The sequence below is a fragment of the Nuphar pumila genome, chromosome 13 (assembly GCF_984573655.1).
Source record: "Nuphar pumila chromosome 13, dmNupPumi1.hap1.1, whole genome shotgun sequence".
NCBI lineage: Eukaryota > Viridiplantae > Streptophyta > Magnoliopsida > Nymphaeales > Nymphaeaceae > Nuphar > Nuphar pumila.
Genome location: NC_143261.1, coordinates 3,726,879 through 3,747,331, shown reverse-complemented (window position 1 = coordinate 3,747,331; position 20,453 = coordinate 3,726,879). Strand labels below are relative to the sequence as shown.

The window sequence follows — 20,453 nt, the reverse complement described above, 5'->3', positions numbered from 1 at the left end:
CTTCCACCTTGACTACCTTGATTTTGGTTCTTAAAATGAGGAAGTTTATATGTCCTCAAATTGTTACCGGACCTAGAAACGGCATTAACACCATCACACTCCTCTTGATTTGTGGGCATTGCAAGCACACTAGGATTTTGCTTGCTAATCCCCATACGAGTTTCCTCTCCACTTAATTTAGTTATAACATCTTCAAGAGAGGGAGAGGTGAAAGAGAATAGGAGAGAGGATCTTATTTGCTCAAACTCGGGCCTTAGCCCATTCAAAAAGTTAAAAAATCGATCATCATCTAATTGTTTGTGACAAAGCTCTATGGCTTCTCCACTCCACTTGGGTTCAAGCATGGCAAGCTCATCCCAAATAGAGGAGAGTTCGGCAAAATACTCTCTTATAGTCATTTCTCCTTGAAGAAGGGTTAGCGCCTTCTTTTGGAGATAATATTTATGGGACAAGTCACTAGAAGTATACATCTTCTCAAGGTACTCCCACGCTTGAGAAGCCTTTTTAAACTTAATAATGTTGGCATTGATTCTAGTCTCAACGGAGAAAAAGATCCAAGACAAGATCTTGAAGTTCTTCATTTTTCACTCCTCATGTTTCTTACTATACTCCTCAAGAGCTTTAGTTCTTTCATCTCCCTCAAAAATTTTGATTTCTCCTTCATTAATCAAAGTGATTTTAGGCTCCGGTTCGAGAATCGAGCCTTGAACGTAACCCCAAAGCCCTTTCCCTTTGATGTGAGCTTCCATATTTCCGGCCCACACGTGATAATTTAAGTCATTTAGTTTGAAACCAAGAGAGAAATGAGAGTCATTTTCGCCCATTAGAGAGGTAAGATGAGATAAAAGAATACGTACCACAATAAGATTTTAAATCTTACTTGTAGTAATCTTCTAAAATATTGAATGAAGAAGAATCTTCACTCCAATCACAAAAAAGTTGAAGGCACACTTTTCGAGGTACTTGATATTGTGAAGAACCGCACCAATTTCTTTCTCCAAACAACTTTGCTCTGATACCATGTGAAAATATCTATAAAAAGAGATTTTGTGTATCAACACAATACAAGAAGAACAAAGAGTGCACAAAAGAGAACACTCACAAGTGCACAAAGGCACAGATACACATGCACAAAAGCATGAAAAAATATGAACTTTCAATATATCAGATCCCAAGAGGGGCTTTACAAAAGCATAGAAAAAACTAAAGGGGTTAACCCCTATTTATAATGATATGGAGACACATGGGAGGGGGGGGGCTCCAATACACATGTTGGAGCCCCTTCAACGGTTAGAAAAATAACCGTTGGAGAGGCTTCCAACTTGTGTAGTGGGGACCCCCATGGTACACTTTATGAAAAAGGAAAAAAGAAAAAGACAAAAAGAAAATAGAAAAATAGGAAAACAAATTACAACATATTCTCAAATGGGAATATGCGTAAAACATGTGGATTTACATAAATACCCTTATCAGGTTTGATATATATATACAAGATACACCATATTTTAACAGATACCTGTGCATAGAATAGAATGGGGAAAGAACATGGGGCCTTTTCTCCTGACCACATAAACACATAACCCATTAAAAACAGAATCAAGTGTCAACAAAATTTCCTAATTTATTGGAAATTGTCAGTAAGCAGCAAGTCTTTTCTGGAAATTGGAAAACATGTCCTCTGGGCATGCACATGAAAGTTTAGAAAGTTCATTAATGGCTGTCAAAAGTTTAATGTAATATATAAATAGCAGTACTCTTCATTTTCCTTTCATAAGGATGCATATGTACCTGGAGAAGAGCAAAAGCTGCACATGATCTTAGAATAGACGATGTATTTCGAAGCATGCTAATAAATCTCCCTATCTCTGCACCACTGCAAAACAATCATAAAAGTCATTTACAAAATAAAAGGAAGCGAAATGAAAATGGAAAATTAGAACCAACAAAAAAGACAGTTTTTTAAAACAAATAGTAGGATTATTGAAAACATAAACAGATAATAGAATACAACTCCTAGGCCAGTTTGGACAAATTCATGTTTTCTTTATTGTGTTTATGGACTTTTGAAAAAAGAAGGAGATCGCTTGGACTTTGGATAACATCTTTAAAACAGTTTCTGCTCTTCCTTGGTTTGAATCATGCTTGTTGCAGCATTCTCTTTCGTGCTTGGTCTTTCTGGAACCACTATTGTCAATGGTTGCCAAATCAAACCTGGTTGGTGGATGGGTGAATGAGGGAAGGAGAAAAAGATAGGAGAGGGAGGCAAAATAAAAAAATAAATATAAGTAGAAAACAAAAGCAGCTCCCCCTTGTTTCTTAAAAAGAGGGGCCACTTCAATATATTTTTATTAAAATTCTTAAACATGAATAAAAAATGAAAAACAAGATTTTAAATATTTAAATTAAATATAAATAGTTAAAGCCATGTATTCTATACATCCAGACACTACCTTAATTTTACAGAGGAATATTCAACATTGATCATATTTGGGGGGGGCGGGGAGAGTGGAACCAGCAAAAAAGAAAAAAGTCCAACCATCCCCAAAACCTCAAACTATAGCTAAAACACTATACCACTTGCATTACTCTCACTACAAATAGGGGAGACCCCAAAATGCTCCAGGAAATTACAAATTTGTTAGAGGTCTTCATTGATGGAAAACTCTATGCAAGTGGAGACCAAACCATATAATGGAACATTAAAGGAAAAAGGTAAGTTCGCACTTTGCAGCCGAATAATGTGGTATAATGCATCCACATAGAAGAAGATACGCAGAAACCCATACACCAAAACTCATAACTCTTATAGAAGCTAACATCCAACTTAGCTTTGTCTTTCAAATCCCACCAGACCAATTTTAAACTTTAAATAATCTTAAAATTTACAGTTGCAACTAATTAGCCAACATTAAAGTCCTAGTTATCCTCGAGCAATTTCAATTAAGATTTGACACCCACATTATTAAGCCTACAAAATGGCATGTAATGGATAAATTTTTTTATTCAAACACAGAATCTCAGAAAGAACCTGCATCTAAGATGCCCTGCTTCTTGTATACGTACTGCCTCCACTACTTGAGCTAAAGACGCAAGAGCTGAGGATGCAGCTGCAGCCGAGAATAGCTGTGCATCAGAAAATGTCTGGATAAAAGCTTCAATATTTTTCAATGCCATTCTTCTAGCACCATCTAAGCTTCCAGCCTTTGAAATAGTATATGTTGATGAACCAATTAAACCAATTTCATCCATTCTGTAACCAAAAAGGAAAAAATGGACTTAGTGGTTTAAGGAATCTGCTAATAAATTAAACAGAATAATAAATGTTGAATGAATGTTCACTTCACAAAGCACGACTCAAGGACCAAAGATAAACATAATATCCTTAAGGGTACTAATTAGTCATCACTTAAATGTTTGTAACCAAATTAGCAGAAAGCAGTGGCAAAAAACTATGTCACATGGGTGCGGGTGTGGGTGTGCGGCACTTTCAAAAAACTTGGGTGCGGGGGTGCGGCAAAAACAAAACAATATATATATATATATATATATATATATATATATATAGTCCAAAAGTTGGACATAAATGACCCTGGGTGCGTTGACTGCACCCAGGGTCTTGACCGCATCGGGTGCGGGTGCGACGCAGGTGCGGCACCTAGTTGAAGAGTCACTGTGACATAGGGCAAAAACCATATGCACTATACATAAATGCATTTCAGAAAACTTCCCAAAAATTGGTGCTAACAATGAGAATAGTAATCATTAACCTAAAACTACAAGTTCAGAAAGATGGCAATTACAAATTTCCATGGTGGTACAGGACTTCTGGTGTCCTCTCTCTCTCTCTCTCTCTCTCTCTCTCTCTCTCTCTCTCTCTCTCTCTCTCTCTATATATATATATATATATATATATATATATATATATATATATATATATATATATATATATATATATATATATATATATATATATATATATATATAGCATTTGCTACCCTTGTGGGTAAGAAACCCCCTAGTTGGAACTCATAGGGGGAGGTTATTTTGACTAAATCCGACCTCATGGATGTGTTCAGCGTGGTCAAAATAGTAGGAATCGGCCTTTGGATCATAGTCTTTTGACGTAAAAATATGTTTTTTTGAGGTTTGAATGTTTGGTACATTGTAGGCTGTTGATTTTTCAACCCTCATAAAATCGGACATATAAATCAGAAAAACATGATCCAAGGGTCAGTTTCTACTAAACTTAATATGTAGATCACATATGGTGGGTCTGTGCAAAAAAACTGAAAAAAAATATTACATTTTTTCACTAGAGGGTTCCTTACCCACGAGGGTAGCAAACATTATCCCATTTGAAGGGTCTGCGCAAAAAAGCTGAAAAAATGAAAGTATTACATTTTTTCACTAGGGGGTTCCTTAACCATGAGGGTAACATACATTAGCCCATTATATATATATATATATATATATATATATATATATATATATATATATATATACATATATATATATATGATGACCAGGCTGAGTCATGAGTCATTGGCTTTTAAACCCTAGATCAGTAGAATACAAGACTTTAAACACCACATGGTGGAGAATCTGGAAAATGACAAAACTGCCAGACCTTTAAAGGGCAATCAAAAGAGAACAGCTCCATTCATTTATTCAGCATGAGATCAAGCTATAGACTAATATCACATGGCTCAAAGCAGATACTGAAAGGAATTGGCCCTGTTGAGCAGGGACTAGCTTCCCATCTCACACATAATCTCCTAGACCCTCCATCTCTCCCTCTCCCTTACATCAAGTATATCTATTCCTCTCTCCTTGTACTCAGGTTGATTGCTTGTCACCCACATTTTTTGTTTCGGTAATTTTACTCTTCATGTTTTTTGTGTGACTTTCTGAAATACAGAAACAGCTTCTAAATAACCCAAACAAGGAATATTTTAACCACCAATACGTAAATGGAGAGCTATATGCAATTTGATGAACTATAAGAAGACCAAAGAAAGACATTAATTTAGCAAAATGAGAGCAGAAACGTAGCGCAAAGTAACCATGCAATAGTGTACCTTCCATCAAACATGTAAGCTAGAGCAAGTGCAGACATGAAGCGAGCCATTTTTGAAACTGAAGAAGAACAGAGATGTACAAGGGCTGGCACGCCCCCTTCCTCTACTATCCTAAGAGCATTACCAGGATTGAAAGCAAGATTCCAAAGTGCACCTGCAGCAGTCTCATGGACATCCTGTAAAGGAAAACATAGAAAGAATAACATTAGGATGTTATCATCAAAGACGGACAAAAAAATAGCTTGCAGACAAATGTATATAAAGATAAGAGCACAAGATATAGATTAAAAGTTATAATGCTGTGGGTAGGATGACCCATTCTTCAGATAAATGACACTTACTTCAGCATCAGAACGTGCCAATGAAATAAGTGGTGCAACACCACCTTCTCGTCCAATAGCAATACTGGAAAAAAGATTCATCTTAGTCATCAAGATACCTCAATAGAACTTCTCTTAAAAGTAACAGAAATTCCAGTTTATGCACATTTCAAGTGGATGCCATCAACCACAGTGGTAGATCAACACACTCTATTCTATGATGATGATTGTGGATTGACATCATACACAGAGAAAACAGTGCAGAAGCTGTGGACCAAAAAAGGCATACCCAAGTAGCATTATACATCAAGTAGTACTAATACTAAAAGTTGCATCCCTCATGGTCATGGATTTCACTTAACTAGAACAAAGTACCAGAAGCAAAAGAAGATAGTTTCCACAGCAGCTTGAAATACAATGCAGAATCCATAACAAGCTACCAGATTAGATTATGCATGTACATAGGTATAAAGCCTACATAGCATTCATTGTGGAACTTAACCTAACACCATATGACACAAGTAGATGATAGTCATGCACCACCTGTGACTGCCTCCCGAAGGCACTCATCTTTCAAGAGGATCCATGTCATGTCAATCCCTGGTAAGGATCTTTGCTTTGTGTTGAATTAAACCACATGCTCCACGGATTAGATTCAATCCAATAAATCATGTTTAATTTTAAGTTCATACTCACATAAATGTAAATCTATTAATTATCATTTTTGAGATACATGTGGCAGTTCATTTATAACAAACATTCACGAGTTACAGTTTATTAAGTCAGAGCCACTGCATTGAATCAAATCCAAACAGTCCAAATGATGTCATAGATGTTGTACATAAAGTTTGTTGCATCTTTCCCGTTCTTTTACACACACACACACACACACACACACACACACACACACACACACACACGTATAAGAGATGATATTTGTGTTAAGATATACATATACGTGTGTATATATATGTATATATACATATACATATACGTATATGTATATGTGTTTATTGTTAACCAAAATACCCATTAGGGGTATTTCGATCTTTTCTCTGTAATAGGCATCAGCCCATTAGGGGCTGACATTTCTGTATTTTATTTCATATATTTATTTTTTGTCTTTTTCTTTTTTTCACTTTTTGCCTTTTCCAGATTTGATGGGACAGCTCCATATAACTGTTGGAGCTGCCCCAACAGCTATATTTATGACCGTTGGGTGCAGCCCCAACAGCCATATGGAGCTGCACCCTATTGGCTCCATTGTATTATATATTGGCCTCTTGTGGCCTTGTATTCTCAACTCATTCTTGAGTGCTTCTATGCAATAACAAGTTTGTATTTCCGAATTTTATCTTTTATTGTATTTCCACACATCCATCTAAGCATACGCATCTCAGCTACTCATTTTTTGAATATGATGTCTCTTGGCAGCCCAACATTCCGTACCATATAGTAAAGCGGGCCTAATAGTCATCCTATAAAACTTTCCCTTCAACCGCAATGGCATTCTACGATCGCACAACACTCCAGTTGCACTCTTCCATTTCATCCACCCAACCTTTATCCTATGATTTACATCTCCATCAATTTCTCCATACTTTTGAATGATAGATCCCAAATATTTGAAACAATCATCCACTGGTATTTCTTGCTCACCAAGCTTCACTACACTCCCATCACTACTTCGTTGCTTACTAAATCGACATTCCATGTATTCTGTCTTACTCTTACTCAACTTAAAACCTCTTGCTTCCAATGTCTGTCTCCATAATTCTAACTTAGCATTAACCCCAGCTCTAGACTCATCAATCAAAACAATATCATCAGCAAACAACATACACCACGGCACATTTTCTTGAATTGGTCTCGTAAGCTCATCCATCACTATAGCAAATAGGAAAGGGCTTAAAGCATATCCTTGATGTAACCCAACCGTTATAGGAAAATTGGTTGTCACCCCTCCACAAGTGTGGACATTGGTTACTACTCCTTCATACATATCTTTAATTATACTAATGTACTTGAGAGAAACACCTTTCTTCATCATTGTCCACCAGAGAACGTCCCTAGGTACTCTATCGTATGCCTTCTCCAAATCAATAAAAACCATATGCAAATCTTTGTTCCTCTCTCTATATCTCTCAATAAGTCGTCTAAGAAGATGTATAGCTTTCATAGTTGATCTTCCAGGCACAAAACCAAATTGATTCTTCGATATCATGACAACCTTCATCAACCTATACTCAATCACCCTCTCCCAAAGTTTCATAGTTATGACTCATGAGTTTTATACCACGATAGTCTGTGCAATCTTGTATATCACCCTTATTCTTATATAAAGGCATCAAAGTACTCTTCCTCCACTCATTAGGCATCTTATTTATCCGCCAAATATTGTTAAAAAGATTTGTCAACCATTCCAAACCTTTCACACCCAAGCATTTCCAAGCCTCGATAGGTAGGGCCAACTGCCCTTCTTGATTTAAAAGATTTAAATTTAGCTTAGGAATAAATCTGACTTCTGGAATAAAAAACTTCTTGGTTTTATGGATTCTTTCAAAATTTACTATTCTTTTTATTTCAAGAGAGGTTTCATCAGCTGTAAAAACTTTTGACACTTGATTTATTTTTAAAATATTTGGATAAACTGTTGTCATTTGGGAAAGAAGCACCAGAGTCAAGAAGCCAAGAAAAGTTACCTGGATTAAAAAAGGATGAAACCGCTACTCCAGTTGAGACTTCTAATGAGGAGAAAGCTCCTTTGATAAGAGGTTGGAGAATCTTCATTAATTGAGCCATAGAAACTGGTGCATCTTGATCTTTGAGTTCCGATCTAGCACTCGCAACTCTCTTTTCTCTGAGCTCTTTTAGTTTAGGACACTGAGGCTTATAGTGCCCTGGCTCATGACAATGGTGGCAAATGACTTTTTTCTTGTCAAAGTCACCGTTCCGTCTGTTGAAATGAGGAGGCATGTAAGAGCACACATGATTACCCGGTCTAGATACAGCTAGAACATAATCATCTTCGGGTTTTGGAGTACTCTTTCTAATTTTGTTTTCCTCCATAGTTAGTTCCTCTATAGTATCAACGATGGAAGAAACTTTTCCTCGATGAAGAAGAGTCGATTTAGTTGACTCGAATTTCGGTCTTAAACCGTTTATAAATTGGTAAAAATGCTCCACATCAAGTTATTTTTTACGTAGCTCAATATCTTCGGGACAATGTCATTTTGGCTCTAAAAGAGCCAATTCTTCCCAAAGTTCGGACAACTCATTGTAATATTCTTGAATGGTTTTGTCTTTTTGAGTCATTGTCCGAACTTTGTCTTGTAAGTTGCACACATGTGCAATATCTTTAAGGGATTACATATTTTTAAGGTATTCCCAAGCCTTATCGACGTGCTCAAATTTAGCAAGGCTAGAGCATTTTTTAATGTCTACGTTATTGATTAGCCATGACATAATTTTTGCATGCCCTATCCTCCACTCTTTCCATTTCTTTTCATAAGTGACTAACGCCTTGTTTTTTTCCTCTTCCGTTAGAGGAACTTCTTTACCACCCTCTATTTTGGTGAGAAATAGTTTAGGTTCCGAATCGGATCCGAATCGGAACCATCCACTATACCCCATAAACCTTTTCTCCAAATGTGGTGCTTCATAATCGAAGCCCACATGACATAATTAGTATCGTTTAACTTCATAGGTATGATGGTGATCTTATCATTGTCATCCATCTTTTATAAGGGTGAGAAAGAAATAAATAAGAGAATAGAAAGAAACAAAAGACGATAAAAGAATAGGAGAGAGGATGAAAAAATACAAATTGTAGCAAAAGTTCCTTCAATAGCCTCCTTTCTTCAAACGAATCTGTGAGACAAGAACAAGGTGATGAAACACCTATTTGCAAGGAGGGCACATAAAACGAGGCGAAAGCTCTTCAAGATCTAAGATCTCCACAGCTCTGATACCATGTAATAAAATGGTGGTCTTCCACGAAAGCACTTGAATCCACCAAAAGAGTGTCTAGAAAGACACTTCAAGCAAGACCCATAAAAGGGTATAAAAGAAAAAACACAATGAAATAAATAAATCTTTATTACCAACAAAAATGCTTAAGAAGCATTAAATACAAAGGAGAGGGGATCACCCCTATTTATACAAGAATAGAGAGAGGGGAGAAGAGTTGTTAAGGAGCTCTTCTCAAAGAGTCGTTGGACCTAGTCCAACGACTCTATTTGTAGCCGTTGAACTAGGTCCAACTACTACTTTTCTAGTCAAGATCTAATGTGATCTTGATTAGATAAATAATGTAGTTCAAAATGAACTAGACGAAAAATAAAAATACAAAGAAAGAAGAAAAATAAAAATAAATAATATATTATTATATTATATATATATATTATATTTTTACATTTTAACAATTAGTATCTAACCATATGATGAAAATCATAGGTGCAAGTTTGCTTGACATGATCCCATAGATGTGTTCGGCATGTTTCGTTTTAGTGGAAACTTTGGATAATCTTTTTGATGCATGACCTCAATTATTTTGATCATCAAATTCAAGTGCATTTGGACCTCACTTTTTGAAGCTCTTGAAAAAACTGTTTACACCTTGCAATCCTACGATCCGAAGCAATGTTTCCACAAAACAAGCCACACAGATCATATCTATGTGGCTTGATCTGTGAAACATTCAGAACATGCAGAAATTTGACAGATGGTGTGTCATCATCTAACAAATGGCAATTTCCATTGACAACAAAACATGCTGAAAAATACAGACTTAGGCTAGGACTAGAATCTAGATTCCAGAGGCTAGTGCAGACGTGTGCTCACAGACACACACAATCTAGATTCCAGAGGCTAGTGCAGACATGTGCTCACACACACACACACACTGAGTTTTAGAAAATAAACTTCATATTTGTTCACTACCACCAGCAAAGTAATCATAGTTTTTTTCAAAATCTCCTTCACCTTTTTCTGCTAATAAATATACACCTGATTTTGTAAACATCATAGCATGATCTATTAACATGATAGACTACCCACATGTTCATGCAACTCCGTGAAACAGCAGCTCTGAAAAGGAAATAAAATACATCAACAGGTAGCAGTTCTTAGTGCAAATTTATTTTTCACAAAGTACATGAACTGACAAGATATGCTCCAAGCAATATTCTTACAACAAGGTGTTTGCACCTTAAATCAGAACTCTTCAAATACATGGATTTGAAATAATATAACTTTGTGAACCACGTAATTGAGAATACAAGTGTAGCAAATAAGCATTCTCGTTTATGACTACTTACCTATTAGCTTCAGATACCGATAGTCCCCATAAAGCACCAGCTGCCCTTTCCTGAAGTCCTTGGGAGCCGTTTGAGCAAGTCTGTGCTAGAGAAACCTAAACAACCAAAGCTAACATAAAGGGACAGAGAGAGGAAGGATAAGAGTGGAACAATTACTTGATACCAATGTTTTTTTTTTGTGGAATAAACATTCAGACCAAGGTTGTAAGCATTGTATCGTAACCTGTATCGGTCGGGCCCAAAATAAGATAGTATTGTATCGTATCGTAAAAAACCATAACTTTTGGAAAAAAATAAAAAATTTAAAAAAAAAATCAGAAAAAAATAACAAAAAAATCTAAAAATTCATAATACACGAAACAATGATGAAATGCACAAAATGCAACCATAAAATCACATATGAAGCATTTATGTCTCTATGAGCTGCATAAGACATCATCAAACATCAACTATCTCACAAGAACAATAAAAAATATTAAATATCTTGCAATTAAAAACATGCCACAAAACTCATACTTTCATATTACATAAACAAAAATATTATGGCAATAGTTGCATTCAATTTTCAATCGGTTTTCACTCATTACTTGAGTGCCTCGTTGCCATGCTGGATCACCTGATGTCATTTTGTTGGAGGAGTCTGGAGCATGATTTCTACCTTGATATAAATCTTTAATTTTCGTGGATACATGTGATACACCTACGATACACACCCATATCGAGATACAGGTGTGTATCGTATCGATCTCTTGCATCGATATGATACATATCACACCGTATTGTATGATACAGACAACATTGATCCAGACAGTCTTAAGCATGAGATAGTAACAGAAAGAAAGTAGCTCTAATCAAAAAGACCTAAAAAAATCATCTCTCTCTCTCTCTCTCTCTCTCTCTCTCTCTCTCTCTCTCTCTCTCTCTCTCACACACACACACATGTGACATGCCCATGCATATGTGACCCACCCGCTCACCCACCCACATACACAGACAAAAGAGGGAGATGCACGCATATAAGAATGGAAACATGCTCGTGCACATAGCCACTGATCTCTTAAAGAAGAAAGGCATCCAGTACAACCCTGAAAATGTAGAATAAGCAATGAATCATAGACCTTCTTCTCTTCCGTTGGACTGTTACTGGCAAATAAACATGGCATAAAAGGATGTAGACATGTTTATCAAAAGAAAATATATAAGCATGAATAACATGTAGCATCATGTGATTAGGAAATTCCAGATGATGTTACATGTTGCTAACCAAGGACCAATTCAAGGGGTAAATCTAACTACTATATACACATTTCCTACATTGCAGCAAGTTCCATCAGGACAGAAAGGAGAAATTTTCAGGCTGATAGAAACAATACATTTCTTAGGCCCTGCAAGATCCAAACAAGTCACATGCACCAAGCACAACAGCGAGGGAAAAGGCCTGATTTAGAAAGAGAAAATATACCAAAGCCTCAACACCACCAGCAGCAGCAATTGCTTCTCGATTTCTATCATCGAATGATAAGTTCCATAGAGCACCAGCAGCCTCTTGTCTGTCAAAGAACGAAAGCAGTAAACTAACCAAGGTTGAACCAAGTTTATATCTTCCAGTTAAGGGAAAACCACAGAACCACCACCAACCATTACATCTTGCCAAGAAACTGAAACCAACATCTTTCAGTTCATCACGATGATAAAGTTATCTCAAAGTGAAAAGACCAGATAATCTGACATGAACGCAGTGCTACTAAATGAGCACAGTTCTGACAGTGATCTTTTATGACATGACCATACAAAAAAACAGTTTTCTGAACTAAAACGAAAAAGACCTATCTGCATGTTCAACAACTTAACAAAACCAGTAATCTTTAACGAACTCGCATTCTAAAAGGCCAACAAACTACGAACAGCAAAGTTGCAAATCATGTTTGTGCCAGAAGACACGTGTTGGGTAAAGAATCAAGATTCTTGCTTGCCTAAACTCTTGTAATGAATCACTTTGGTCATTAAGAATGTAACATTGTGACAGAAAGATGTTCCAATAAGGCAACAAGACCTCAAGTGTATATCAAGTAATCCTTCATTAAATCTACACTTCACTCTATGTAACAGGGATTCGGCTAGCAGGGTGCCCCACCCGCGTCGACGCGACTCGACGCGGGTGCGGTCAACCCGACCCTGGGTGCGTTGACCGCACCCAGGGTCATTTCGGTCCATTTTTTTGGATTTTTTTAAAAAAAAATTGCCCTATGAAATGGGCTGCAGAATTTAAAAGAATTTGCCCAAAAACCCGCGCCGGGGGGGACCCCCGGGCCCCCCTTATATATATATATATATATATATATATATATATATATATATATATATATATATATATATATATATATATATTACATTTTTGCCCCTGCCGCACCCGGGTTTTTTGGAAGTGCCAAATCCCCGCACCCATGTGACATAGACTTCACTTCAAACAAGAAAAAAGGAACTAAATTGATCTTCAAAAGTACATTCACTGTGTTACCTTACACCTTCATGATTAGAACAAGTGAGCTGCACCAGTGCTTCTAGAGCACCTGCCTCCTGTCCAACAGCAGCATTATTACCATTGCTGTCCCCATGTGCAGCCAAATTAGCCAAAGCACGAGCAGCCTGATAATCATTTTTAAACAATAAATGAAGAAAATCATAATTGATTGACAAAAAGACAATGATAGATGTCTAGATTGCATTCTAAACGGATTAAAAACAATGGAAAGGTTCTTCCCACCATGAAGAGTGACATGCATAATGTTCTATAACCAAACCTGGAAGGAAAGAAATTGTTCACTCCAAAAGTTTACTTGTAAATGAAAGAAAAGACAAAATCACTTTTATCTTTTATAAAAGAACAGTAGAGATCTATAGTTGGCAAACTTGGTGAGTCAACTGGTGACTCGGCCAAGTTGCCTAGTATTGCACCTAAGTCAAGAAATCAGCTTGCCTCGGTTAGGACTAGATATGGCTGAGTCAGCTGAGTCTTATAATTTTTTTAACGTAATGATTTTACTCTCTCTTTTTTATATATATAAGGGTTTATCCCAGAGTTACCAGTCGAGGAAGCGGGAGTGGGAAGCGATACGGGAAGCGGGAGCGGGAAGCGAGGCACTTTCAAAAATTTAGGAAGCGGGGAAGCGTGAGACCACTTAGAAGAAAATTTTGAACCGTCTCGGAAGCGAACCGGAAGCGACCTAGGAAGCAAACAGGAAGCGAGGGAGAAGCGAAAAAAATGAAAAAAATGGGGAAGCGAGGGGGAAGCGTGGGGGGAAACGTGAGGGAAGCGTGCTTCCCATAAAAGGGAAGTGCGCTTCCCAAAAAAGGGGGACGCTTCCCTGAAGCGCGCTTCCCCTTATACCTAGGTGCTTCCGATAACTCTGGTTTATCCAACATTGAACTAGTTGTATTTAACATTAGATGCATTCAACTTATTAAAATGACCATAATATCTTTAAAAGTAATGGCATTTTTTAAAATGAATGGGTACATTTTGGGGGATTATGAGTCTTCTGGATTTGTAGGGAAATAAAAAGTCAAATACCTTTTTCAAAAAAGTAAAAAGTGTACTTTACAAATTTAAATATGAAAAGTCAAAATTACTTTTTTGACCTTAGGAAGTAACTATGCATTTAAAAAAAACCATTACTTTTAAAGGCACTTTAGTCATTTCAATAAGTTTAATGCATCTAATGTTAACACAACTAATTTAATGTTAGATAAATCCTAATATATAATCTAACAGTAACAGCCAATTTCTACTAAAGCAAACATATAGATCCTATGTCACCTGGGTACGGGTGCGGGTGCGGGTGCGGGTACAGGTACAGGTATGGAGGGTACGACATGACAATTCCAAAAACTGTGGGTACGGGGACACGGCTGAATATATACTGAAAAATATATTTTATATATCTAAAATATACTGAGAATATATATTATATATCTAAAATATATATTATATATTGAAAATATAATACATAATATAAATATAATATAAGACACGGCAAATGCCATGTCCAAGTACCAATACCCGTGTCGACACGGGTACGGCACCCAAGGTGTCGTGTCGCAGTAACATAGTATAGATCATAACCAGAGCATTAGATATGCACAAAAAACAAAAAATGTTAAAAAAAATTAGTGTTTCACTACAAAGCTTAGAAACCACGAGGATAACAAACATTATCCCTATATATATATATATATATAGATAGATAGAGAGAGAGAGAGAGAAAGTGATAGTTGCCTACCACATTTTTGGCTCAACAATGACGGACCGCGCGTGACCATCAGATCGCATGCGATCTGACAGTTGCATGCTTTAAAGTCATGAAAAGGGCCTTTAGCAGTGGTTCAACAACCACTGCTAAAGCCCTTTGGGTGGAAAAAATTTGATGTGCGTCGCACGCCTGCGAGGCCACTCAGGTCTCGCCTAGAAAGTGGTAGGCAGCTACCACCTCTCTCTCTCTCTCTCTCTCTCTCTCTCTCTCTATATATATATATATATATATATATATATATATATATATATATATATAATGTTTATATTTGGTACTAATGAAGATAAGGAACTATTGAGCTAGAAGTGTAAGGTGTATCATCTCAATCTGATCACATTAGATGCATTCAACATGGTTTGTTTACTAAGAATTGGATCTTGGATTGCGTTTTTCAATGTAAAAATTGATTTCTTGAGTTGTGAAATGTTGACACATTATAGACTTGATTTTTTAAGGCCTTGAAAACTTAGTTTACATGTCATAATGACATGATTCAAAATCCATTTCGTATAAACAAATAGGGTAGATCACATCTATGATCTATAAGGACTGATCTGCAAAAAAAATATAAAAGAATATGAAATAAAGGTGATTTCTACTCAATAGTTTTGTACCTTCATTAGTATTGAATATTTACCCTACATATATAGGGTAAATATTTGGTGCTATTGAAGGCACGAAGTTATATGGAACTATTGAGTTGGAAATCATAGGTTTTAAATTTATTTTGTTGATTAAAATCCTATGGATGTGATCTACAAGTTTTATTTAGTGGAAAATGAGTTTTAAATCATATGATTGCAACACATAAGCAGGCTTTTTAAGGGCTTCAAAAATTAATGGACCACAATGCACTTAAATTTCATGACTCAAAAAATCATATTTTTGGATAGAAATAACACAATCCAAGGTTTGATCCTTAGCAAACAAACTATCGTGAAGACATATATGTGGTCAGATTGAGTTGACAAAGCTTGAACCTATTATTTCTACCTCAATAGTTTCATATAATTTTGTGCCTTCAATGGCACCAAATATTAACCCCCATATATATATATATATATATATATATATATATATATATATATAGGGACACTAGAATATGTTAAGCAGAAATATGTGAACCAGAGTGTGAACTAGGCATTTCCGATGTTTTTTTTGTAAATCCAACCGTACAGATGTGTTTGGCATGGTCCATTTGCTAGGAATCAACTGCTAGATTGTGCTTTTTTCCGAAAAAAACATTATTTTTTGAATGCTTGAATATTTATGAAAATTCTAAGCCATTGATTTTCAAGCCTTAAAAGATCCTACTTATGCATCATAATCAAATGATCCAAGAGCCAGTCCCTATAAAACCTATGTCACATAGATACGGATATGAAAACGGGATACAGCATGAATACATACAGGTCGTACAAATGGCAATTTTCAAAAAATAGGATTCGCGGATACGAACATACACACACGTGTGTGTGTGTGTGTGTGCAGATCTTGTTCATGTTCATATATGGGCTGGATTAACCAAACAGAACTACTTCATATGGATATGGCCCAACCCAAACATGCATATTAACTTTTCTCATTTTGTCCTTGATTTACATCTAAAAATATGTTGAATATGGTGGATGTTGTTGGCTTGGAAACTTGGATCTGTTCCAGATACCCAAATTTTTAAAGGCTTCCTTTTTAGACTCATATTATATGAACAACAGAAGAGGGATGTCTCCTCCTCCTTTTGAGTTGATTTATTTGCACGTAAAGGAGCTTTTTTAGTCCCATATTGATGGGAAGTGGAGGAGGCATCCTTTTCTTTCTCTATAAAAAGGAAGACCATCCCTAGGTGTTGCATAGCTGGTGTTGCCCATGTCTTGACTGTTTGACCAAAAAACAAGGGTCAAATCAGTCAATGTATTTCATAGACAAAAAAAGGTAAGGCCCTAAGGGGATATGAGAGTCTCAGCTAAATAACAGAGACAAAAATAGGTATGATATGGTCAAACAGTATCCAATATGGTTTGACTTTATCCCACTCCGTATCAGATTTGTATCCAGACCCGTATCCATTTGACACGGGTACAGGGGCCAAAAGGCTGTATCCCTATGATAAAGTATAAAACCAAACATGTAGTTCACATAAAAAAATAAACACATGAAAATCTCAGTTCACATATTTCAAGTTATCATATTCTAGTGCACCCCCCCCCACACACACACACACACGCATATATATATATATATATATATATATATATTGGACAAAAAATTGGACAAAAATGACCCTGGGTGCGGTCAACGCACCCAGGGTGGGGTTGACCACACCCGGTGTAATACCCACGATTTTTATCAGATAAATAAACTTAGATTTTAAGTCATTAAGGTGATACAAGAATATTTTATTGTTTTAATTATTTATTCGTAATTGGATCTTGGATAACCTATTTGGATCTTCAATGTTGGATCCCAAATATCCTGTTTTAGAACTCCGATATTCCATTCGGATCTTAGATATCGGACCACGAACCTTAAATTGAATATTTAATAATGGATTTCGGTCAAATGGATTGGATTTCTGGTAATGGATCCTCATTATCGGGATCAAATTTGATATTGGATCCAGGATGAATGAAGCGGATCAACGAAGTTTAAATCAAAATTTTAATGGTAAAATTTCTATATTGGGTCTACAACACTTTAGTGGGATTGGTATAGCCTAGGTGATGTTCGGATCCATAACATTTCATTTGGATCTTCGTCGAAACTTCAATATTAATCTGAATCCTTGTATGGAAACCGTAAGGATCAATGTATATTTAGTTGGATCCATAAGAATTCATTTGGATCCATAGTTCCAAATCATATAATTAAAACTCTAGATTTCTGGATCCAAATTTATTAAAAAGACTTACGAAGCACAATGGATCCTGGATCCATATTAAGTTATGTCAATTTTTGATTAACGTAAACGGATCCATATCAATTGGGGGGGGGGGGGGTACATATATATAATATCATACATACGTATTAGAAAATAAAATAAAATAATAAATAATAAAATATATTTGGATCCACAGTTAGATCCATATGGATCCAACCTGCAGACCCAAACGATGGTTGGGTCACGGATCCAAATCGCTACCGGATCCAGCGTCGCGGGTCACGGTTCGGACCCGGACCCGGCCCACACCGTGCAAAAAGAAAAAAAAATTAAGGGTTAAAAGGGCAACCCGATATGGGTTGCCCGATAAAAACATATGGGAAGGGGGAAAACCCCCCTCTCTCGATAAATCGTGTTAGGGTTCAATTGAACCCTAACACATCAAGAGATGGAGAGGGAGGGGGAAACACAGCGCAGCCGCTGGGAATTGGTGGGGTTTCCTTCCTTTTCGGGAGGCCACCCTCCTACAAAGGGGGACCCCCGAACCCCTCTTCCATCCCTCTCTCGCTATCTCTTTTCCCTCTCTCTGTCGATGTCGTCGCCAACAACCTCCCAACAACCAAGTCGTGGTCCCCTGCAACTTTTCCCCTTTGCGAGCTCCGGTGACATCACCGCCACCTTCGCTTCCCCTTTCTCCGGCAGCACCACCCAACGACGACCTCCTCTCGTTCCCTTCCATTCTCACACTCGTCGGTGAACATGAGTTCGGCTGCACCCATATTCACGACAGAAAGAGGGGAAATCACCAAACAAGGTAGGATTTGTTGTGTGTTCCTTGTTTGGTATATCATAGTTCGAGCATGCTGTGTGGGTGGCCAAAATCCCTAACAGGGAAAAGAGGATTTCAGGTTTATGGTGCCGAAAATCCCAAATCGATTGAGTTGGGGATTTCGGATATCAGAAAGAGGGGTTCAATCGGGCTAATGCCTTCCATGTTGAGATTTTATGTGTAAGTCAATAATATGATAGATGTCACCATGTATTAAATCATTGCTAGGTTTAGATTAATCATGTATTTTGGTATGTTGAAACCCCAGTCCTTTGAATTTGATTGGGTATAATTGCATTGTACGTTTGATATCATTTTTCTGTTTAAATGTTGTTACCTGTGAGCATGACCAGTTTGTATCACTATATGCCTTGTAGATTCAACCTTTACATGCTCTAGTTTTGGATGCAGGTTAGCTCTACCATTTACTAATATGTATGCTTAACAGGGAAATTCGGGCATGGTATTGTCTCAGTTCTAATAGGGTAGGGGAGAGTGTTGCTATTAATATTAGGGGTTGAACTGGCATCGTTCTATACATAGTAACTTATACAGATTGCTCCTGACAGAAAAATCATTGGTTATTATATTATACTTTATGCTGTGAAAAGAAGAAGAAGAAGGGATTAGTCATTTGCATAGCTTGTCTGCGATATTCAAATATAGATATATATATTTATATATACCTCTGCATACTGAATTCTGCTAATAAAAAGGGAATTTACTTTGGAAGGATTACCAGTGGGACATATTGTGGTTATTCGTTGCTAATTAGTTCGATGTATAATTTGTTGCAATTCTGATGAACCATAGTGGTGCAAAATTTCTATTTAAATGTCATTATAGCTCAGAATGTTGTTGCCTTTTTGTGTAATTAGACAACAATAGGTTCTTTGATATATGTGTGCTAAGTGTGGCTCTGAAAATGTAGACTTCTTTTAATTGTTGATTCCTGTAAAATGGTCATACTAGCTAAACTATCATTGGATCTCAAAGGAGGATCAATGTTAATCTATGTTGTTGTTTCATCATAGGATTCTGAAAAATTTAGTTTGACTAGCCCTGTATGTGATATCAGTGATCTCTGTTAAATGAAATCTATAGGTTCACAACATCATGTGATAGGATTAGGAATCAACATGCTTATTTTATGGGATCATTAAAATTGTTTGGAAACTGATTGAAACAATTGCTATTTCTGAATATACATACCTGGTAATCTGTTGTGGGAGAAATCTTGGAAGCAAGTATACATGAGAATCTAGTTGGATTCATGTTAAGTTGAATTTAAGTTAACATTTACATGCATATTCAGTTGATATGCAAATTCCTATTTAGATGCTTATAGGTGGATGCTCGGGTCCATATGAAGCTGCATATTAGTTAGATGTTCAATGCCTATGTAACTGCATAGTAAGTGTATGTTCAATTTCGTACAAAGTTGCATATCCAGTTGATATTCAATGCAAACTTAACTGCATATTAGGTTGTTATTCACTGTTACATGAAGTTGTATATTAAACTAATGCTCAAATGCTTATTGAGTTGCATGGTAAAATGATATTCAATTTTATATACTAAGCTACATAATTTAGCATGTTAAACTGCATATTTCTTAAAATAGGCAAAATGCCATTAAGTGTATATCATCTAGAAGGTTCAATTAACCATGAAGATGTTTATTTTCCAATGTTCATATGCTTGTTAAACTGTATATTTT

At 36.4% G+C, this 20,453-nt stretch overlaps 1 protein-coding gene across 1 annotated transcript in view; it reads right to left on the bottom strand.

Moving 5' to 3' along the window:
- The window catches only part of LOC149817553 (protein ARABIDILLO 1-like), a 42,967-nt gene that overhangs the window by 5,490 nt on the left and 17,024 nt on the right, over positions 1-20,453 (bottom strand). The window contains exons 6-12 of the mRNA XM_089984482.1: positions 13,235-13,362; positions 12,179-12,266; positions 10,717-10,811; positions 5,420-5,483; positions 5,079-5,254; positions 3,029-3,250; positions 1,789-1,873 (exon numbers count right to left, since the gene is read on the bottom strand). Coding sequence (XP_089840608.1) covers positions 1,789-1,873; positions 3,029-3,250; positions 5,079-5,254; positions 5,420-5,483; positions 10,717-10,811; positions 12,179-12,266; positions 13,235-13,362 — 858 coding nt within the window. The remainder of the gene's footprint in view (positions 1-1,788; positions 1,874-3,028; positions 3,251-5,078; positions 5,255-5,419; positions 5,484-10,716; positions 10,812-12,178; positions 12,267-13,234; positions 13,363-20,453) is intronic.